At 46.2% G+C, this 22,164-nt stretch overlaps 1 protein-coding gene across 1 annotated transcript; it reads right to left on the reverse strand.

The window, feature by feature from the left end:
* Window positions 1–11,535: 11,535 nt before the first annotated feature.
* Hpx (hemopexin) lies at window positions 11,536–19,652 on the reverse strand. Its single transcript, XM_050131325.1, has 10 exons — window positions 19,510–19,652; window positions 19,310–19,374; window positions 19,162–19,233; window positions 18,741–18,862; window positions 16,026–16,179; window positions 15,227–15,439; window positions 14,887–15,006; window positions 12,445–12,575; window positions 12,199–12,361; window positions 11,536–11,876 (listed from the first exon to the last, which is right to left on the reverse strand). Exons 1-10 carry the CDS (start codon window positions 19,626–19,628, stop codon window positions 11,617–11,619), a joined length of 1,419 nt encoding a protein of 472 aa, XP_049987282.1. The 5' UTR covers window positions 19,629–19,652; the 3' UTR covers window positions 11,536–11,616.
* Window positions 19,653–22,164: the final 2,512 nt, after the last annotated feature.

Raw genomic sequence — 22,164 nt, forward strand, 5'->3', positions numbered from 1 at the left:
TTAGAGGCCAACCTGGCCTACAGAGCAAATTCCAGGACAGTCAAGGCTACACAAAGAAACCCTGTCTGGAAAAACAGAAAGGAAGGAAGGAAGGAAGGAAGGGAGGAAGGGAGGGAGGGAGGGAGGGAGGGAGGGAGGGAGGGAAGGAAGGAAGGAAGGAAGGAAGGAAGGAAGGAAGGAAGGAAGGAAGGAAGGAAGGAAAATCTATAGAACAAGATATTCTCCTATGCTCCATACATGAGATGGAATTCAGAAATCAGACTGCAAGCCTGGCAAGGACTTCCTTAAGACACTTCAGTAGAAATATCCTAGGCCCCAACAGCACTAAGGTAAAAAAGCCATGAAGGTCTCAAATGCCAGAGATCTGAACTCTAGAAATGCCAGGGCTTAGGGAGCCAGCAAAAGAAAGGACAAGCCAGGAAGGAAAGTGAGAAGAAACTTGAGAGTAAGAGAGGAGATGAGAGAAATTAACAACATGGACCCGATCCAAAGAGGGAGTTCAAGGACATTAAACGGTCAACAGCATCAACTTCTGCAAAGATTTCCAATATGGTCGAAGCAGAAACAGCGTCGTTTGAATCCAGCATGGTGAAGGTTGCAAACCCCCATGATCCACATCAGCAGAAAACTGAGGTGCTCAGTGTGGTGAACTGAGCAAACAGAAAGTAGATAAGCAAGTGAAGGACTTCCATGTGAGAAACTTGGAAGAAACAGGAGGTAGAGGCTGGAAAATGATTTGAGGTTGGAGTTAGGTTTGGGGCCAGGTGTGATGGTGCACACCTTTAATCCCAGCACTCTGAAGGAAGAGGCAGGCAGATCTCTGTGAGTTAGAGGCCAGTCTGGTCTACAAAGTGAGTTCCAGGACTACATAAAGAGACTCCATCTCAAAAGAAAAACTGTCTGGTTTGGGGAACTGCAGAGATGACTTAGTTATTAAGTACACTGTTTACTCATCAAGAGAGCCCTCAGCACCCACATCTGTCTATAAGACCATCTCCAGAAGATCTAATGCCCTCTTCTGGTCTCTGTGGGCACTGCATACACATGGTGCACAGACACGCTGCCAAACACACTTATATGCATAAAACAAAATAAATCTTTTTAAAAATTAAAAGGTTCTAGTTTTGTGGCATGGAGATTCCTCAAGAAACTAAAAACAAAGCTCTTGAGAAACGGAAGCAGGAGGATCTCACGTTTGAGTCTAGTCCTGTTTCAAATTTTTTATATATACATTTAAAAACTAAAGAAATGGGGAGGAGGTGGCTAGAGAGATGGCTTAGTAGCTAAGAGCACTTGTTGCTTTTGTAGCAGAGTCAAGTTTGGTTCCCAGAACCTGTACCGGGTAGCCCAGGAACACCTGTAACTATAGCTCCAGGAGAGCCTACTCCTGTGGCCTCTGGGCATAGCCATACATAGGTGGCACACTTACACAGACACATACACTTTGTTTGTGTGTGTTCTTGTTTGTTTGTGACAGTATTTTTTGGTGTAGCTTTGGCTGTCCTGGAACTTGTAAACCAAGCTAGACTTAAGCTTAGAGGTCTGCCCGCCTCTGCTCCCTGAGAGTAGGGATTAAAGTCTGCACCACCTTATCTAGTTCACATTAAAAAATAAGAGATTTGTTTATTTTTATTTGTGTGTATTGGAGGAAGAGTAAGGCCAGAAGGGAGCTTTGTATGCCCTGGAGCTGGAGTTACAGGTGGCTGATGAGCTGCCTGGCATATGAAGTTCTGGAGCTGGAGTTACAGGTGGCTGATGAGCTGCCTGGCATATGAAGTTCTGGAGCTGGAGTTACAGGTGGCTGATGAGCTGCCTGGCGTATGAAGTTCTGGTTGGAAACAGAGCATGATATGCTCTTAACTGCTGACCCATTCATCCAGCGCCCACACAGATAAGTAAATGACTAAACTAAAACTAGAAATTGCATCTAACCCAGAAATCCCACTCCTGAGAATAAGTACCTTTTACTATTGGCACATTTTCACCAATCCTAACCTCAGTTATGTGACCCTATCTGGGAAAGCCTTGGAGACCCGCCCTTCCCGCTCTTTGCTTATATAGGGTCTTGGTCCCACAACCCATCTCACAGTGGGCTCCAAACTCAGAACTACACTTGCATAGCGAATGTAGGGTATAGGATCTGAGCTCACTTCGGGGTTTGAAAACCCAATCCCTGTGTTCAAATACCCACCAATTCATGAGTGCAAGATCCCATCAATCCCTGGGCTTGCCTCCAGCTCAGGACTAGATATTCTACCAATCTCCATCCTGGAAATTCTGCTCTTCTGCCCCTTCCTACAAGAAACACTAAATAAAGCCTGCCTTCTGCTCAGTTTTCTGCTGCTTCTCACCCAGCAGAGGCAGCTACTCTCCTGCATCTTAATCTCTGTGTGAGGGTTGTTGTGTGGTGTAACTTTGTGGCATCCTTGGCTCCTGGCTGCCAGGATACCTTACCCCTCAGAACTGCAACACTTACAATGATCAATCAATTCCGAGATGAGCACACAGCTAAAGAAGAACACAGAAATCAGGTCCAGGAATTTTCCTGGAACTATCAAGCTCAGTGTAAGCCTTGGCAGGCATCTTGTCACTAAGGAGGTGGTGCCTTCCTGACAATGAGGCCAATGTGGGAGAAAACAGCAGGGCTCAGAACAGAGAGGCCTGATAATAACAACTTAACATCTGTATTGCCCTCGGCTTGAAGTCAAAATCTGCTTACATAGGTTTTAGCCACATAAATCAACAGATTTTTCTCTTTGCTTCTATGACTTCATGTTTCGTTTTTTACAACATATGGGTTGTCATGGATGTAGGTATGGCATATTTCACCTGTTGGTACTCACCCACAACACCCACTTGTCTGTAACACCCCCGGCACCATCTAAGCCTAGGGTCTGAGACCCACAGCTTGTGCAGTTCTCTGTGAGCTTCGTCCCAGCTAAGTCTGAAGGTGGAAGCAAGGGAAATCTCTCCCTCCTTTTCTATCCACGTCTCCAGCCACATCAGCCGTGGTCCCTGAATATCAATCAGAAATAAGGATGGATCCAAAAGCATCAGCAGTACAAGCCAGTTCAGATATGCCCACCCCAGCTTCTGCATCTTTAGGCGATACCACTTCTCTGTTTTGCGCCTCTAAACCATGATTGGCAGTTAGCTTCCTAGTGTTTGGATAATGCTGTTATCCCCCACAGGCATCTCCAAACTCAACTTTGTGACAACTTTTTTTTTAAATTTCTTGCCTTCTTGGAATGCCCAGAGTTTGCTTCTTTTTTTTTTTTTTTTTTAAGATTCATTTATTATGTATACAGTATTCTCAGTATTCTATCTGCATGTGTGCTTGCAAGCCAGAAGAGGGCAACAGATCTCCTTTCAAATGGTTGTGAGCCACCATGTGGCTGTTGGAAATTGAACTCAGGACTTTTGGAAAAGCAGGCAGTGCTCTTAACCACTAAGCCATCTCTCCAGGCCCGAGTTTGCTTCTTTTTGTTCTAAAGTTTTGAAATGTTCTGTTAATTCACTAGTGTGGGATTTTCCCAGCTTCTTTATGTAGGTATTTAGTGCCATGAACTTGCCTCTTAACACTGCTTTCATTGTGTCCCATAAATTTGGATATGTTGTGTGGTCATTTTCATTGAATTTTAGGAAGTCTTTAATTTTCCCCTTTATTTCTTCCTTGACAGACTGATGATTCTGTGAGCATTGTTTAATTTCCATGTGTTTATGGGTTTTCTGGAATTAGTATTGCTGTTGATTTCTAGTTTTAAACAATGATGATCTGATAGAGTACATTGGGTTATTCCAATTTTTTTTTATTTGTTGAGGTTTGTTTTGTTACTGAATATGTGGTCAATTTTTGAGAAGGTTCCATGAGATGTTGAGAAGAAGGTATATTCTTTTCTATTTAGATGGACTATTCTATAGATGTCTGTTAAGTCCATCTGAGTCATAACATCTGTTAGTTCTCCTATTTCTCTGTTCATTTTTTGTCTGATTGACCTGTCCAGTGGTGAGAGGGGAGTGTTGAAGTCTCCCACTATTAGTGTGTGGGGTTTAATGTATGGTTTAAGTTTTAGAAGTGTTCTTTGACATATGAGGTGCCCTTGTATTTGAGGCATAGATGTCCATTATTGAGATTTCCTCTTGATGGATTTTTCCTGTGACTAATACGAAATAACCTTCTTTGTCTCTTCTGACTGATTTTAGCTTGAAGTCTATTTTGTTAGATACTAGGATAGCTACACTCACTTGTTTCTTAGGTTCATTTGATTGGTATATTTTTTCCCAACCCTTTACTCTGAGAAGATATCTGTCTTTGAGGTTGAGATGCCTTTCTTGTATGCAGAAGGATGGATTCTGTTTTTGTATCCAATCTGTTAGCTGGTGCCTTTTTTTTATATATATATTTATTTATTTATTATGTATACAATATTCTGTCTGTATGTATGTCTGCAGTCCAGAAGAGGGTACCAGACCTCATTCCAGATGGTTGTGAGCCACCATGTGGTTGCCGGGAATTGAACTCAGGACCTTTGGAAAAGCAGGCAATGCTCTTAACCACTGAGCCATCTCTCCAGCCCCTAGCTGGTGCCTTTTTATGGGTGAGTTGAGTCCATTTACATTAAGGGATATTGATGACCAGTGGTTGCTATCTCCTGTTAGTTTTCATCGTTGGTAATGTTAATTTGTGCATTTTTTTCTTCTTCTTCAGGATTTGCTGTTATGAGATCATCAATTGTTTTTTTTTTATTGGTATAACCATCTTCCTTGGGTTGGAATTTTCCTTTTAATATTTTGTGTAGGGCTGGGTTTGTAGCTAAGTATTGGTGAAATCTAGATTTGTCATGGAATAACTTGGTTTGTCCTTCTATGGTAATTGTCAGTTTTGCTGGGTATAGTAGTCTGGGCTGGCATCTGTGGTCTCTTAATGTCTGCATAATGCTTGACCATGACCTTCTGCTTTTCATCGTATCCAGTGAGAAGTCAGGTGTAATTCTGATAGGTCTACCTTTATATGTTACTTGGCCTTTTTCCTTTGCAGCTCTTAGTATTCTTTCTTTACTCTGTATGTTTAGTGTTTTGATTATTATGTGGCAAGAGGACTTTCTTTTGGATCCAGTCTATTTGGTGTTCTGTAAGCTTCTCGTATCCTCATAGGCATATCTTTCTTTAGGTAGGGAAAGTTTTCTTCTATGATTTTGTTAAATAATTTTCTGTGCCTCTGAGTTGAACTTCTTCTCCTTCTTCTATACCTATTATTCTAAGATTTGGCCTTTTCATGGTGCCCCATATTTTCTGGATATTTTGGGTTAAGCTTTTGCTAGATTTAATGTTTTAATTTTTTATTTAATTTAATGAGTCTATTTCTTCTGTTGTATCTTCAGCGCTTGAGATTCTCTTTTCCATTTCTTGTATTCTGCTGTTCATGCTTGCATTTGTGATTCCTGATCTTTTTCTCATGATTTCTGTTTCTATAATTCCTTCGGCTTGTGTTTTCTTTATTGTTTCTATTTCAGTTTTCAAGTCCTGGGTAGTTTCTTTTATATGTTTGATTTCTTTATATGGTTTTCTTTAAGTGATTTGCTGATATCTTCCAATTTTTTGTTTTTTCCTCCATTTCTTTAAGGTAATTCCTTATTTCATCTTTAAGAATTTCAAACATTCTCTTGAGGTTAGTTTTTTAGATCATTTTCTTCTGGTTCATCCATATTTGGTTGTTCAGGTCTTGCTGTTGTAGGGTCTTTAGGTTTTACTGGTATTGTGTTGCTCTTTGTGGTGTAGCATGTGATTTTACCTTTTCTACTCATCTTTTCCTCAAATAGGTGTGGTTGGGGCTGTCTGAGATTCTGTTGAATAATCTTCTAGGTGCCAGTGAATCCAAAGCTCATGGTTGTTTCTCATGGTACAGTCAGTGTCACAGTTCTAGTTACCCCATTGGTCACTCCTGTTCCTGGAGATAGCTCAGCGCTCCTGTGCTTTGCTCTGCTCCCTTGGAGTTTGCTGTTTTGGGCCTACTTTGCCCTAGGTTGCTGGCTCTGATCTGTTTCTGTAAATCCTGGTCTGGATCCCCTCCTGCAGAAGTCCCTGGCTTGGAGTTGGACTTGTTCTGGTGGAAATTGCAGACTCTGGATCTAGTCGCTGGCTCTATCCTGATCCGCCCATGTCCTGGGACTGGGTTTGCTCCTGGCTTCAGCTCCTGGTGGAGCTTGTTCTCTCTGTGTCCTAGGTAACTGGTTCAGTCCCACTCCAGTTCTGGTGGAGATCACAGACTCTGAGTCAGGTGCTTGGCTCAATCCTGGTCTGCCAGTGTCGCAGGACTGGGTTGGCTCCCAGGACTGGATTTGCTCCTGGTTTCTGCTCCAGGTGGAGCTTGTTTCTCCTTCTCTTTTTATAGTTAAAAATGACAGTAAGGCAGAAAAATGAAAGTATTGTTATGAAAGTCATTCAAATGCTCAGTCCTGGAGTTCAGTCCTGGCTTTCAGGGACTAGAAAACAGTGAAAAGGGAGAAAAGCAGAAACATGGGTAGGAATGGGGTGTGCATGGAAGAGGATAAAGGTAGGTTAGGTGCTGGTGGTACACGCCTTTAATCCCAGGACTTGGGAGGCAGAGACAGTGGAATCTCCGAGAGTTTGAAGCCAGCCTGGTCTACGGAATGTGTTTCAGGATAGCTAGGGCTACACAGAGAAACCCTATCTTTAAGAAAAAAAAAAAAAAAGGAAAAAAAGGTAGGTTAGGCTCATGCATGGTATGGTGGTTTGAATAGGAATGGCCCCCATAGACTCATGTGTTGAGTGTTTGAATGCTTGCCCCATAGGGAGTGGCACTATTAGGAGATGTGGCCTTCTTGGAGGAAGTGTGTCACTGTGGAGGTAAACTTTGAGGTCTTATATACTCAAGCTATGCCCAGTGTGGCACAGTCTCCTTCTGTGGCCCACAGATCAAGATGTAGACCTCTCAGCTCCTTCTCCAGCACCACGTCTGCCTGCATGCAGCCATGTTTCCCACCATGATAACAACAGACTTAACCTCTGAAACTAAGCCAGCCCAAATTAAATATTTTCCTTTAGAGGGGAAAGGAAGGACTGTGAGAGCCAGAAGGGCCAAGGACACCACACACACACACACACACACACACACACACACACACACACACAATCAATTAACCTGAATTCATAGGAGCTCACAGAGACTGAGCCACCAACCAGAGAGCACAATTACTAAAAACCCAGAGACAGAAATTGGGGTTCAACCTGAAGGTCAGAAAAGCAAAACAGAGCTGGGCAGTGATAGTGCACACCTTTAATCCCAGTACTCTGGAGGCTGAGGCAGGTGAATGGATCTCTGTGAGTTCAAGGCCAGCCTAGTCTACAAGAGCTAGTTCCAGGACAGGCTCCAAAGCTACAGAGAAACCCTGTCTCAAAAAATCAAGAAAAAAAGAAAAAAGAAAAAGAAACAAAAGCAAAACAGCTAGTCACTGACTTACCTCTACTTCAGTCCCAATCTCAGAATGAGACTGTGTGTTGAGCTGTTTTGGGGCGGTTGGTGGCACACACCTTTAATCCCAGCACTCAGGAGGCAGAGGCAGGCGGATCTCTGTGAGTTCGAGGCCAGCCTGGTCTAGAAGAGCTAGTTCCAGGACAGGAACCAAAAAGCTACAGAGAAACCCTGTCTCGAAAATCAAAAAAACAAAAATTACATTTAAAAGCCAGGCAGTGGTGGTGCATGCCTTTAATCCCAGCACTCGGGAGGCAGAGACAGGCGGATCTCTGTGAGTTCGAGGCCAGCCTGCTCTACAAGAGCTAGTTCCAGGACAAGAACCAAAAGCTACGGAGAAACCCTGTCTCGAAAAATCCAAAAAAAAAAAAAAAGAAAAGAGCTGTTTTGTATTCCTCTCTGGTGCTGGGATTAAAGGCGTGCACCACTACCGCCTGGTTTCTATGGCAAACTAGTGTAGCTACTGGGATTAAAGGTGTGTGTCACCATTACCTGGTCTCTAAGGCTGAGCAGTGTGGCTGTTTACTCTCTGCTCTTCAGGCAAGCTTTATTTATTAAAATACAAATGAAATACTACTATAAGAGAACATGGGACTGACCTAGGCACTCTGCACATATGTTACAGATGTGTAGCGTGGTCTTCTTGTGGGACTCCTAACAGTGGGAGCAGGGGCTGTCTCTGACTCTGTTCCGTGCTTTGGGGACCCTTTCCTCCTACTGGTCGGCCTCCTCCAGCCTCAATAGCAGAGGGGTGCCTAGTTTCACTGCAATTGATATACCATGGCTGACTGATCTACGTGGGAGGCCTGCCCTTTTCTGAAGAGAAAGGAAGAGGACTGAGTTAGGGGGGGGATGGGAAAAGAGGGGAGGCTGGTAGAAGAGACTGGGAGGAGAGGAGGGAGGGAGGGGCAACTTGATCAAGCTGTAAAAAATTAATCAACTAATTAATAAGAGTTAAAAAATGTGTTTCTTTATACATATGAGTTGCTGTGGTCATGGTGTCTCTTTACAGCTATAAAACCCTAAGATGCCTGGGAAGCTGTAATTGAGGGGTTTCTTCACAGTGAAACAGTTGTGAGTGAGGAAGAGCAACAGTTTGGCCACAGGGCAGCAGAAGTAGGGGAAACATTTGCATTCAATACCTTTCTGCAACTGAGAGGACACAGTCAGGAACGTGGAGGATAATGGCCATAAAATGGTGCAGAGAGAGGCTAGAGAGCTGGCTCAGGGTGAAAGCTCTGGGTTTGACAGAGAGAGCCTGCCTCACTGGGAAGCAGGAGGAGTGGTCCAGAAGGAATCTTGGCATTGACCTTGGGCCTCATGCACAGGCACCTACCTACACACATGTCCACACACACATTCAAAAATAGGCAGACACACATACTAGACAAGCATTCCACCACTGAGCCACTGAGTGCGTGGTAGTTTGAGTGTAATTGACCCATTCTCATAGGGAATGACACTGTTAGGAGGTGTGGCTTGTTAAAGTAGGTGTAGCCTTGTTGGAGGAAGAGTATCCCTGTCCTGTGTGGGTGGGCTTTGAGGTCTCTTTTTTTCTCAAACGTCCCTCAGTGTGACTTTCAGTTGACTCCTTGTTGCCTCAGCTACAACTACAGCAGCACATCTGCCTGAGGGGTGCCACGCTCCCCAGCATGATGGTAATGGACCGAGCCTCTGAAACTGTAAGGGAGCCGCCCTAATTAAACGTTTTCTCTGTTAAGAGTGGCCATAGCCATGGTGTCTCATCCCAGCAGTAGAAACCCTAACTGAAACAGAGTTATATCACCAACCCTCTTATTATGTTTTATTTGGAAAAGGCCTTGCTATGTTGCCCAAACTGGCCTTAAACTCATTCTGTAGCCAAGCAGCCTTCACTGGCTTGGTGACCCCTCGGCTACCCAGTCTCTGCAGTAAGTGGGATCGCAGGCCTGTGCCACCAGGAGCGGCACTACACCCATTTTGAAGAAGTCATGGAGAGTAGGATGTAGATGATCAGAATAAAACCTCCAGTCTGGGGCTGGAGAGATGGCTCAGCAATTAGGAGTACTAGTTTCTCTTCCAGAGGACCCAGGTTCAATTCTCAGCATCCACACGGCAGCACCCCACTGTCTAGTAATGCTGGTCCCAGGGGATTAGATGCTCTCCTCTGGCCTCCACCAGCATATACGCAGTATACTGCACAGTACACATGCAGGCAAAACCCCCAAACACATAAAATAAATAAAAACAAACACCTCTACCCACCCAGCTAGAGTTTCAGGTTTTTTTTTTTTTTTTTTTTTTTGGCCCTAAAACAAACCAGCCTCCAATCTCAGCATTTTGGAAAGGAATAGATTCTCACCTAAGATCCATTGTTACAGCTCTAACCAGATGGTTGTAATGGAGCCTAAATTTGGGTTGGCATCCGAGCAGAAAAGAACCAAGCATTGTAACTTCTATGTGGGAAGCATCTACTGGCAAGCACCATGGAGGGTCAAAGGGAAGCCAGACAGCTCCAACAACAGACTGCATGAGGTGCCATGGTGTAGGAGGTCCTTCTGCATTTGTGTTGCTTTCATTGGTTAATGAATAAAGAAACTGCCTTGGCCTTTTGACAGGGCAGAACTTAGGTGGGGGGGGGGGACGGACCGACACAGAACTGAATGCTGGGAGGAAAAAGGGTGGAGTCAGAGAAGTCATGGATCCTCCACCTGAGACCGTCTCCGGTTAGAATCCACTGCCACGTGGCGATACACAAATTAATGGAGGTGGGTTAAACTAATATGTAAGAGTTAGCCAATAAGAAGTTAGAGCTAATGGCCAAGCAGTGTTTTAATTAATACAGTTTCTGTGTGGTTATTTCTGGGCTATGCTAGCAGGGCAGCTGGTACAAACAAGCAGCCTTTCCATGCAACAGAGCCAGGCCCCAGAAGAATCCCCCAGAGACTGGTTCTATACATACATATCACTGTTACAGTTTTCAGAGTCGTTCCTTCTGTCCCCAGTCTGCCACTGATGCACACCTCATGTTCTTGCTTTTTCACTTGGGCTTAACTCAAGGCAATGAAATTGTGACAGCTGGTTTCTACCAGAACCACTCAGAGCTACAATTTTACACCCCCTTCCCCATAGAAGAGAGTCCACAGCGACTCCAAGCCATCACACTTTGGATAGCATAGCTGCCCCTAAGCGCTAGGTTCCTGATGCCTAGGACCAGTTTTGGCCAATCTGCAAGTTAGGTCAGAGTCTTAGCTCTCTTCCATGCTATGCATACTCAACAGTTTCTCTTCCTACGCTGGTCCTTTTTCCTCACTGTGTGTAGACTGGAATACATCGTGTTCTGGGCTGGGAATGTGGCTCATTTGGTAGAGTGTTTGTCCAAAAGACACAGTGTACGGGGTTTGATCTCAAGCATGGCACAAACTGGGCATGGTGTGCATGCCTGTAACTCTAGCACTGGAAAGGTCACGGCAGTAAGAGAAGTTCAAGGACACCCTTGGCTAAATAGAAAGTTTGAAGACAGCCTAGGCTACAGGAGACCTGTAAGAAGGAGGAGGAGGAGGAGGAGGGGGAGAGGAGGAAAGGAACAAGGAGGGAAAGGGAGGAGGCTCAGAGGAAGTAGAAGAAATAAAAGGAAAAGCAAGCAGATACGACCTGTGGTTTGGATGAGAAAGCCATCTATGTATTGTCCTGCTTCCCAACACCTTGTTTGAGCTTGGGGGTGTCAAAAGAGTGGTCTGTTGAGCAGGAGAGATGGCTCAGCTTTTAAGAGCTCACAGCGCTCTTGACTGGGATCCATGTTTGCTCCCCTGCACCCACGTCGGGCATCTTATAACTGCCTGTAACTCCAGCACCAGGGGATGCAATTCCTCTCACCTATGTGGGCGCCTGCACTCATGTGCACACACCCATGCACATTCCTATATGTTCTAAAATGATCACACCCATACACATTCCTATACATTTTAAAAATGATCACACCCATACACATTCCTATATGTTCTAAAAATGATTACTATGTATCTTAAAAAGAGAGTTGCTAGCTTTTCAATTCAAATGAAGACGACTGTTTCATCTGGTTTTATTAGGATGAAAATGGAGAGGTAGCTGGGCTGCACTGGGATAATTCCCATCAGGGCTTCTTCTTATTGACTGCAGCCAAGGAGGCTGTTGACTCTCTGGGGCTGAGGAACCACCTTGGCGGCATTCAGTTTGTCTATACTGCTGTAGCAGTACAAATTGGGCCCATGGATAAGGTATAAGCTGGGACCTTTGGAAGAACATGAGTTGGGACCAAGGGACTTGTCCAAACATAGGGCCCCATCAATTTTCTCATGGGGCCAAGAAAGCTCTGTCCATATCGCCTGAGCTCCTGACTTCAGGTCCAGCCACCATAGCCGCCGTCCTGGAAAAAATAGGCAATACACTTAGCATGGCTCCTATATCACGAGGATCTTCATTTAGCTTTTCTCATGCCCTCCTGATCATCTATGCCATGAAGAGTTAGCAGAAGACCCCCTTGCCGGGCGATGGTGGCGCACACCTTTAATCCCAGCACTCGGGAGGCAGAGGCAGGCAGATCTCTGTGAGTTAGAGACCAGCCTGGTCTACAGAGCTAGTGCCAGGACAGGCTTCAAAGCCACAGAGAAACCCTGTCTAGAAAAACCAAAAAAAAAAAAAAAAAAAAAAAAAAAAAGAAGACCCCCTGGCACCCAAAAGCTCCTCACCTGCTGTGACATAGAGCCTGGAAGAACCAGGGCAGATAAAGGTCGAATCCACAGTGTCAAGGCTGATCCCAGGAGGGCTCCCGAGTTCCTTCTCCAGCCGCTTTGGATAACCACTTACTAGGGTATTGCCTCCCTTTGTCAGGAAGACGTATACTTGAGTGCCCTAGGGGACAAAGGAGAGTAAGCAACATAGACCTGTATAGCCTTGTCCTTCTTTCCAGGTTAAACCTCACTCCCGATACACACCTGGATTAGATAGACTTTCCCATCCCAGGAAAAGGCAGCATCTACTGCCGAAGGCCCCTGGGGCCAGTGATGAGCAATGGGCCAGCTATGCCACCCATCACGGCTGGTGTCCAGACGCCAGTAGTGGGAGCCTGTGGGATGCCAAGAGGTAGTGTGAAAGCTAATGCAGTGGAAGGACAAGCCAGGGGTGCAGGATTGAGTCGTGAGAGGGAAAGAATGCATGCCAAGGCCAAGAAGAAACAGGGAGAGTGAGAGGAGAGCCATGCTGGGGACTGTGACTCTACTGAAGCTGGAGTCAGCAGGCCGGATAGAGAGGCAACCACAGAGAGCAGCAGACAAGACTTTAGCAAGTGTGTGTGGTGTATGTGAGTGAGGCACATGCACATGTGTGTGGAGGAGGACACGCGCACTCATGCATGTGTGCAGAGGCCACGGGAGGATGTCGGCTATCCTGCTTTATCAGCCATTCTCCCCTCTCCCCACCCCATTCTCTTGAAAACCAGATCGCTCACTGACTCTAGAGCTAGGCTGGCAGCCAGCAAACCCCAATGATTTTCCCACTTCTGCTCCCCAACAGTAATGGGGTTACAGGTGTAAAAGGTTTACCTGGCCTTTTTCATGGATCCTGGGGGATCCAAACTCAGTTCCTCACACTTGAGCAGTTAGCGTGCTAACTCACTGAGCCGTCTGTCCAATCTTTTGTGTACTAAAAGAATTAACACTCCCTCTCATCTCCCTTCCCCTCACGGCTCTCTAATTATACTTGTGTTTCTATCTTCCATTGAAATTGTTCATCAAGGTCAGCACTGCCCTCCAAATATAACGGCTAAGTTCTACCTCCTGGCTTTCGGCAGCAACTGGGTCTCAGTTCTCATGTAGGTTATGGAGCCATGGGTGGCATTCATGAACTTCTGATCCTTCTGCCTCCACCCGCCATGCCCAGTTTATACAGTGGTAGAGATCCCCAGAGCTGTGTGTATGCTAAGCAAGCCCTCTGCCAACTGAGCTACATCCCTAACCAGTCCTTCTTCATTAAACGTTCCAAAAAAGAATCTTGGCTCCTACAATTCCAGACTTATCCGGTGTGCTGCTTCTCTTTCTGACTATCCTTTTTGGTCTTATGTCTACAACATCTGAGTTCCTGTTTTGTCCTCTTTCCTTCTCTAAATACCTTTGGATCCCTTGGTGGGTGTTCTCACGAACACCATCCGTATGCCGAGGATGAGCCTGACCTCTTCTCCACTCAGAATGACATTTCCTTTGAACTTTAGGCTCAAATTCAACTGTCCACCTGACGCATTCATTTGGTCCTATTCGGTACTCCAAACCTAGCATGATCCAATCACTCTCTGCCCCCCCAAACACACGTCCCCACACACTTACTTTGTGTTTTCCCCCAATGATCCCACATGCTTACCATATATGCATACTCTCCTGACACTTACATGTTCTTAGCATGACATGTGTTCTCAGACCAGTTTTGTATAGTCACGGCATGTATGTTTCGTTGCAGCTATGTTTTCATTAAGATGTGCATTCCTGCTGAGAGGATACACTCTCCGTGCAGCTATATATTTCTCAGTAGAACCTGTTAGTCACAACACGCTATATTTGCTCAGAATTAAAAAGGTAATTTCACTTTTCTGGGCCCTTGCCATTTATGCCACTTTTGCTACATATATCTCAGGTTGGACGTAATGTGGTTGTTTCCTGCCCGTTTTGTAGATCTCGTCCGTGTAGGGAGTGCCCCATCACTACCTGCCTGCCAAATAGCATCAGGTGGCTTTTACCAACTGATGACAAAGGACAAGGGATGGGTCTCTTCATTGGACATTCAAAGTAAAAATCTCCCTGAAGCTACATCCTAAGGGTCTGGAGTACACAATACTTCTTTTCTGTCCTTGCAGTGGGAACAATCTCATCCCTAAGTGATGCTGAGTCCAGAGATCAGGATGTAAGAACTAAGCATCTCGGAAAGATGGGTTCCTGAATAAATGAAGGAGAGCCAGAGTACCCAGAAAGGCACGTGAGAGAGCAAACGACACAAAGAGGCACAGACACAGGCAGATCCAGAGAGGAAGCGAGCCAGGAGTCTCAGAGAGACATGCAAGAGCAAGCAATACAAGCAGGCATGGACACACTGAGTCCACAGGACTCAGCAGGGCAAGGGAAATATGAGAAATTGCTGGGATAGAAGGGTCCCGCCGAGTACACAGACAGGGGAGTAGATGCCACTGAGAATCAGACAGGTAGAAGATGTGGAAGGAAGGCTGGACAATCAAAGATAAGGCTGAAAGTACACATGTGAGGGGATGGGAGTGCAGAGTGAAGGTGAGGTGCAGGGACAAAATACAAGAAGAAAGTGCAGGGGCTGTGTAAGAGAAGAGGTACAAGGAAAAGAGCCAGGAGGCTGGAGATGGGGAATTTGGGGTAGTCTCTCACCACTGAAGGCATAGGTGGCACCACGGTGATCAGACATTAATGCAGTCAACCCGGGATCTGGGTTACAGCGTGAATGCATAGGATGGGTGCTATTCGTTGCATTTCTGGGTCTACCATGGCCTGGAAGAGAGGGAGGGAGGTTGGGATTAGAGTAGGTTCTGCTGATGAAGAGCTAGATAGCCAGGGTTAGTAGGAATATGGGCTTCCCCTGTTTGCGGATAATAGGAGAACTCACTCCTAAGATGTTAGTGTACAGCGTTAAGATGGGAGGTGAGCATATGAGCTCAGCCAGCACGGATAAATTCCAGTAGGTCCCAGATGACAGGGCTCTCTCTCTCACCTCTGCCAGGGCAGGACATGAAGTAATCACGGGCATCCAGAGGGTATCTGGGAGGCACCTCTCCTGAGACGGGGTTGAAGCGCAGGAACTGGTTGCCCTGGAAGCAGTAGTAGCGTTCAAGCCACCTCAAGGCTGCGGTGCAATTCCCAACAGCTGGCCAGGAGCGTTCCTTTTTGGTTCTTGTAGCAAAGTCCCAGAACCACTTACGGTTACCTATGACCAAGAAATCAAAAGCATTTCAACGAGGCTGGGATATACACACCTTGGGCCTGCACTGGGGTCCCGGACAGGTGGGATCACAGTGGGTGGCGGCTATACAGAGCAAACAAGCATAGCAGGGAGGCAGCTGAAGAGAGCCATCACACATCGAAAGTCAGCAGCAAGGTGCACATGATCAACCCAGTGACAGGAAGAGTCGGGAGAAGTCAGAGGAAGGTTAGGTAGGAGTTAGAAAGCAGACAAGAAGGGAAGTTGAAGGCAAATTCGATATGCAGGGAATAGTGTGGAGTTTCTGGGGACAAGGCCAGGGGATGTCAGAAGTCCAAGCTGGAAGGTCAATAGGGCTTTGGTCATGGTGAGATGTGTACATAAGGCCAAGGAGAAGAGGTCAGCCCCGGGGTCATGAGGAATAAAGGAGAAATGTTTAGCCAAGTTACCTTCATTAAAATGACTTCTGCCCCTTGCTCTACGTGACCTCTAGCCTGTAACAGGCTTTCCCATTTCCTTCCATATAAAGCCAACAGTGACGCTCCCACCATCAGCATGGGCACCAGGATGCCATCTACATTCTTGGACACACCTTGGAAGAAGAGGACGCCTTCGCTCGGGCATTCTCCATGGTGGCACTCCACAGCGGCATCCAGTGGGTATGGGATTCCAGGGAACTCTTCTTGGAGCAACTTTGGATATCCATTTTCCTTCTTTTCAGGGGGGTACACCCAGATTTTGTCTCCCTGCATTTGGAAACACTCTTTTCGGGACAGTTCACCTCCAGATACATTGCGTGTGTACGCACTTAGGTGACAGCATCTCCTCACAGTTCCATGCATTTTCAGTCCGCCGGTGGAGTACACCATTTTGCCCCTAGTACAATACTCCCAGCCAACAGTCACCAAACTACAACGCACACACATCTGGCCATGTATAACCAGACACTCCTGTGTTACACTTAACTATAGCACTCTAGTTTTGGCAAGCACATCCACAGTAGGTATCTTCTAGCCACTCACCCATTCACATGTTCATTTGCCCATTTATTTATAGATTCATTCAAGAAGCACAAATTGAATAACTATTACAGGCTGAGCATTACGAGAAGCCCTGAGCACCCAGGGATAGCAAGCGCCCTTGAAAGCAACTGCTACATCCCAGCCATTCAGTTACCGAGGTGAAAAGCATGCAAAAAAGCACATCGATAATATGGGGAATGTCTAGTTATGTCTGGAAAAGCCCCAGAAAGTTTTAGCATGGAGAGAAAGCATATGACAGAAGAGATGAAAATGAGTGAGAATTTACCAGGTGGACAGAGGACAGCAGCATAGAGGACCCTAACAGGTACAGAGTACTCAGAAGATTTTGTGTGACCTCATGTGACTGGTACACAATCAACATGGCAAGAGAAAAAAAAACTAAAAAAAACAACAAAACAAAACAGAAAAAAAACAAGACCAGCTCCCTCAGACCCACGTGCAACTAGCATATGGAAACCAGGTACATGGCGGTACCTTTGCTAAAACAGGAAACACAGAGGAAAGGTTGCTTTGTAAAAATGATGCTTAATTTGGGAGGCTGCTGGATTTGGGGCAGCTGAGGAAAAGCTAAATCAAATATTTTTCAACAACAAAGTGGAAGGAGATTTCCGAAATTCAGAAGAACAACCCAGATCTGGTTTGTAGAGCACAGAGCCCTCAAAACCAGGGCAGTGGTTGGAATCACCCAGGGAGGATGCTTGGAAAGGCTCAGAGTGGATCCCCAAACAACAAACATTTGGGGACTGATTGTACTGGCTAGTTTTATGTCACCTTTACACAGCTAGGAGTCATCTGAAAGGAAGGAACCTCAACTGAGAAGATGCCTCAGTAAGAGCCATCTGTAAGGCATTTTCTTAATTAGTGATTAATAGGAAGGGCCCAGTCCATTGTGGGTGGTGCCATCCCTGTGTCTCAGGTTCTATGAGAAAGCAATCTGAGCAAGCCATGGGGAGCAAACAAGTAAGCAGCACCCCTCCGTGGCCTCTGCATCAGCCCCTGCTTTCAGGTTCCTGCCCTGTTTGAGCTCCTGTCCTGACTTCCCTTGCTGATGAACAGCGATGTGGAAGTACAAGCCAAATAAACCCTTTCCTCCCCAACTCGCTTTCGGCTACAGTGTTTCATCACAGCTGTAGTGACCCTAATGAGGACACTGGTTAAGAAGAGGGAGTGGAAAGAGGCTGGAGAGGAAATGAAGTTGTCAGTTACTGCCACCCCAACCGCACACACCCTTAGGCAGGTTAAGAGAACTTCTTCCTATGAGCAGACAGGTTGGGCCAGGGCTTGGGGCTTCATGAACACAAGAGTCAGTGTATTTTATCCTTTGTTAGCCCCCTTGGCCAGGTGCCTCTGTGTTGGAAACAATCTGCCCCACATATAAACAGGATCATATATACAGGATCATAGAGGTCAAGGAAAGAAATTGTCATGAGTTAGGAATAACAAGGCCAGCTAGAACTAGATTAGGTATGAAGGATGGATGGCCATTGGATATTGGCCTTTCCTGCCCACAGGTGCACATGCTCCGTCTCTCTGTCTCTCTGTCTGTCTCTCTCTGTCTCTCTCTCTGTCTGTCTGTCTCTCTCTCTCTGTCTCTGTCTCTCTCTCTCTCTCTCTCTCTCTCTCTCTCTCTCTCTCTCTCACACACACACACACACAGAGNCTCTCTCTCTCTCTCTCTCTCTCTCTCTCTCTCTCTCTCTCTCTCACACACACACACACACAGAGGAAAATAAGGCGCAGGGAGAGGAAACTTTGTACCTACTGGCAAGGGTCCTGCCATAGTTTGAATGTGTCCTTTAAGGTAATATGTTCGTTCCCATGCAACAGTGCTGGGAGGCAGAACTTAATAAGATTAGTTCATCAGGGCCTAGCCTCGCAAATGGCTGAATGTCATTACTGGCTCAATATGACAATGGGAACAGGCTAGTTAGTGTAAGTGTGGGCCACTATAAAAGCAGGTTTGGGCCCTTCCGGCTCTCTTGTGCCTTCTTTCTTTGACCTTGGTGCCATCTCTCTATAGGCTATAAGAGAGCATGAGTTCTCTTGCCAAATAACAGCACTATGCCCTCGGGCTTCCCAAACTCCTGACCCACAGGCCAAAGAAAATACTATTCATTAAAATAATCTAATATCAGATATTCTGTTGCGGCAGCAGGACGTGGACCATGTCAGGCTCCATGCAAAGGACACTTGGGGGAGGAGGGACTCTAAGGTTGTTGATTCAAGCCCTTTCCAGCCCAGCTCTTCCCTAGACCCCGCAGTACCTTGATCAGGAAGACACTGTCGGGACCACGGCGGAATGCAGCATCTACGGAGCTGGTGGAGTTCTTCCACCTCTCTGAGATTAATTCCCGGACCCCTGCATGACCCCTCCACACGAACTCCCCTGAAAAAAAAAACAACATTCCCTGAGGGTTCCAGAACAAACCTTTGTCTGATTGAGATAGTTTCAAAGAACTGCTATTGATAACCCTCCAAAAACCCCTGAGCCCTCCCACAGATGAAGACACCCTCTCAAGGGATCGTGCCTGGAGGCCCAGATACTCCAACCTTTGTCTCTTTTAGACAGACTAATCCATGTAGCCTGGGCTGGTCTTGAACTTGTTATTCTCCTGCCTCAGGTTTCCTAGTTCTGGGAAATTTATATATTACTAGCATATACCAATATGTTTAGCTTTCTCCTACCTTTAAAGAACAGCATGGTTCCATTGTGATCCAGGGTGGTAGCATCAAAGCTCCAGCCATCTGAGCAGCGCTCTGGATTGGAAGAATATCAGTTAAGATGATAAAATGCGGAGACAGAGAAGACAGATTCAGGGAATTGGGGCCTCACCGATTACATCTGAGTCTGGCTTGCTCGCACTTTCACCAACATTTTCAGCAACAGTCTCACGGGCACTAAAGAGAACACAAATAGATATCTGGGTCCATTGGGCGCTACTCCTCTTCCGCAGCTCGTGGCCCGAGCCTGGAAGCCCCATCACACTCAAGCCCAGATCACAATCCTCCATTGCTGACACCAGCTTTACTCACGAAGGGAGAGGGTTGGCAGCAGTCAGGGACCAGCACAGGCCCAGCAGCCCCAGGGTTACAGGTGACACCACTGTCCTAGTCATGACTGGGTTGGAAAGGCCACAGACAGCACTGGGCATGAAGCTGAACTTATATAGAATTGGTAACAGCACCACCCCATTTCCAACCCTATTGAGAAAGATTTGACTTCCACAGCTATGCCAATATTGGCAAATGACATCACAGCAAATAAGGTCGAAGTCTAAAAAAATCCAAGACTCTCTCTTCCTGGCACTAGCCCCCACCCCCTTCAGCAAATTTCCAGCTGCCAAGACTTGCTCACGTACTGACAACAGCTGTAAGTGGTCATAAATCAGAACAGGATGGCCGGTTACCTTCCTGGGGCTGATTATCTCTACAAGGGGAGAGGGAAGAAGAGGAAAGAACGAACCTTCTTTGTGTACTTGAGTATCAAGTCCAACTCAGCTAAAGCCTAGGGCAACTAAACATACTGCTGCTTATAACCGGGCACACGCAAGTGAGCTTCCTCAGAAATATTCAAGAGAACCTTTCCCAAGCATCAGTCATGGGGGCCTCCCCTGGGGGTACCCCAAACCTTTACAGCTTTATCTCTGGCCTACTGGTTTGGAGATATTGTCTCATTACCGCCAAATAATCCAAACCCTGTCCCAAACTCAACCCCTGACCAAAAAAAAAAAAAAAAAAAAAAAGTTGCAAAAATCTGAGGGAAGGCACAGGGCCTGAAGAGAAGGCATTTTTTTCCCTGTTGTCTCTCTCAATAATTCCAGTTTAGAGGGAAACACTTTATTTAGCCCTCACACTGAGCTGTAACTAGGACTGCACATTACAACTGATTTTGGTACAATGTTGCCATCTCCATGGAGCTTTCTGGGCCAGCTTTTCTGACCTCCCAGCCTCTCCTTTATGTCTCCTGTATGTCACCTACCAAAAACTTGAAATTATTTTTCTAGCTACATATTGATTACTTTTTGTTAGTTTTGTTTCTTAAGCAATCCAGGGTTTTCCACACACCGGGCAAGCGCTCGGACATCCCCAGCCTTGTTCTTGTTTTGTTTTCACTTTGCTGACCTACTTTTCCTCTTACTATTACATTTCTGAGAATTTCCCCTCTTCTGAAGCAAGTGGACATTATTAATGGGGGTACTTTTATGGCAGGTCCATACTGAACTTTAGGGGTCACAGTTGTTTGTCACTGTCCTTTCTCTGGTGGTTCTGTCTTTCTCCCCAGTGTTTAGGTCCCACACCTTTCTCCTTTCTGAGATATCACCTATCATTTCTCATACCTGCTATTCTCATCACTCGCAGGGCTCTCTTCCAAAGCCAGCCTCATTTACACCCAAGATTTGCTGCCAGCTCAGTAGAGAATTGTAAGTAGTGCCAACTATGCTTTAGACTAAGTCTCCCAGATCTCTGCTCCTTAGTGATCCTTCTTACTTGGTCTTATAGTCCTCCCATCCCTCTATCTATCATCAGCAGAAGCCTGAGATAACCCTGTCCCTCTGCTCATGCTGAGCACAGCTCTGCTCCTCTGGCCCCATGATCTCTTTTCCATTCTACAAAATTTCCTCCGAGCCGGGCAGTGGTGGCGCACACCTTTAATCCCAGCACTTGGGAGGCAGAGGCAGGCAGATCTCTGTGAGTTCGAAACCAGCCTGGTCTACAGAGCTAGTGCCAGGACAGGCTCCAAGGCCACAGAGAAACCCTGTCTCGAAAAACCAAAAAAAAAAAAAAAAAAAAAAAAATTTCCTCCGACTAGAACACCGGAGTTCTGGGAGTTCCAGGGCATGACACCAGGCTCTGCCATCACACTCAATGTCCTCTTCTGACTAAAAATGAACACGCTTGTTAGTGTCACTTCTTCCTTATGACTCAGTGGGCACAGATAGACTCCCAAAGGACAAAGGACACAACTCCAAAACCTGAGGTCTGCCACCCACCTTCTCCCATGGCAAGGCATCTCTGGCTGGATCTGTACTGGCAGCTGGCACTCCCAGAGTCTTCTCTTCCTTCCTCACAGCTTCTGATACCTTATATAGCCTTTCTGGGGCTCCATTACTAACTTGTAGGCCAGTCTCCCTCTGCCTGGCAGAGTCCTCTAGAGAGATATACCACTAGATGCTCATTTTATAGTTTAGCCTCTTCCCATACAGCTCTGGGCCCCTTCATGCCATCCCTGGATCCATCACCTGCCTCAGAACAGTGTTTCTGGCCCTTTAATACTGTTGTTTCCTAACTTGTCTACCATTCATTCATCTGGTGGCTTAAATGCAATGCCAGAACCTCCAGGGGCTGTCTAGGCCCCAGTATTTCATAGCCTCAAGCACTCAACACAGCGCTGACCTTGCTTTCTATCCTCTCACCAGAGGCGGCCACCTCTGCTTGTCCCCAGTCCATCTATCTCTCCTACTGCATGGACCAAGGGACTTGCCCATAGTTACGCACAGGCGCCCCCTGGAGACCACAGGCACCAGTGCACTCAGGCCTTCAACCACAGGCCAGAGACTGGGAAGATTCCCCTCCTGCTGAGCGACTTTCCATGCGTGCCCTATCACTTCTAACCCCTAGCTACATGAGCTTAGGGGCGCATCCTTTTCTCTGCTCCCTTCTTGTCCTCTGTAATCCTCCACTGTTCAG

This window comes from Alexandromys fortis, unplaced genomic scaffold (assembly GCF_014885135.2).
Source record: "Alexandromys fortis isolate MF-2015 unplaced genomic scaffold, M_Fortis_MF-2015_v1.1 scaffold_329, whole genome shotgun sequence".
Taxonomy (NCBI): Eukaryota; Metazoa; Chordata; class Mammalia; order Rodentia; family Cricetidae; genus Alexandromys; species Alexandromys fortis.

Bases quoted from the DNA above. Each gene is read 5' to 3' on its own strand.
- Hpx (XM_050131325.1), bottom strand. From the start codon at position 19,628: ATGCCCAGTGCTGTCTGTGGCCTTTCCAACCCAGTCATGACTAGGACA. The intron at 12,362-12,444 runs GTGTGTATCGGG...TTTGTCCCCTAG, and splicing joins GGAAAGTCTATCTAATCCAG to GGCACTCAAGTATACGTCTT. The intron at 11,877-12,198 runs GTGAGGAGCTTT...TATTTTTTCCAG, and splicing joins CAGGCTCTATGTCACAGCAG to GACGGCGGCTATGGTGGCTG.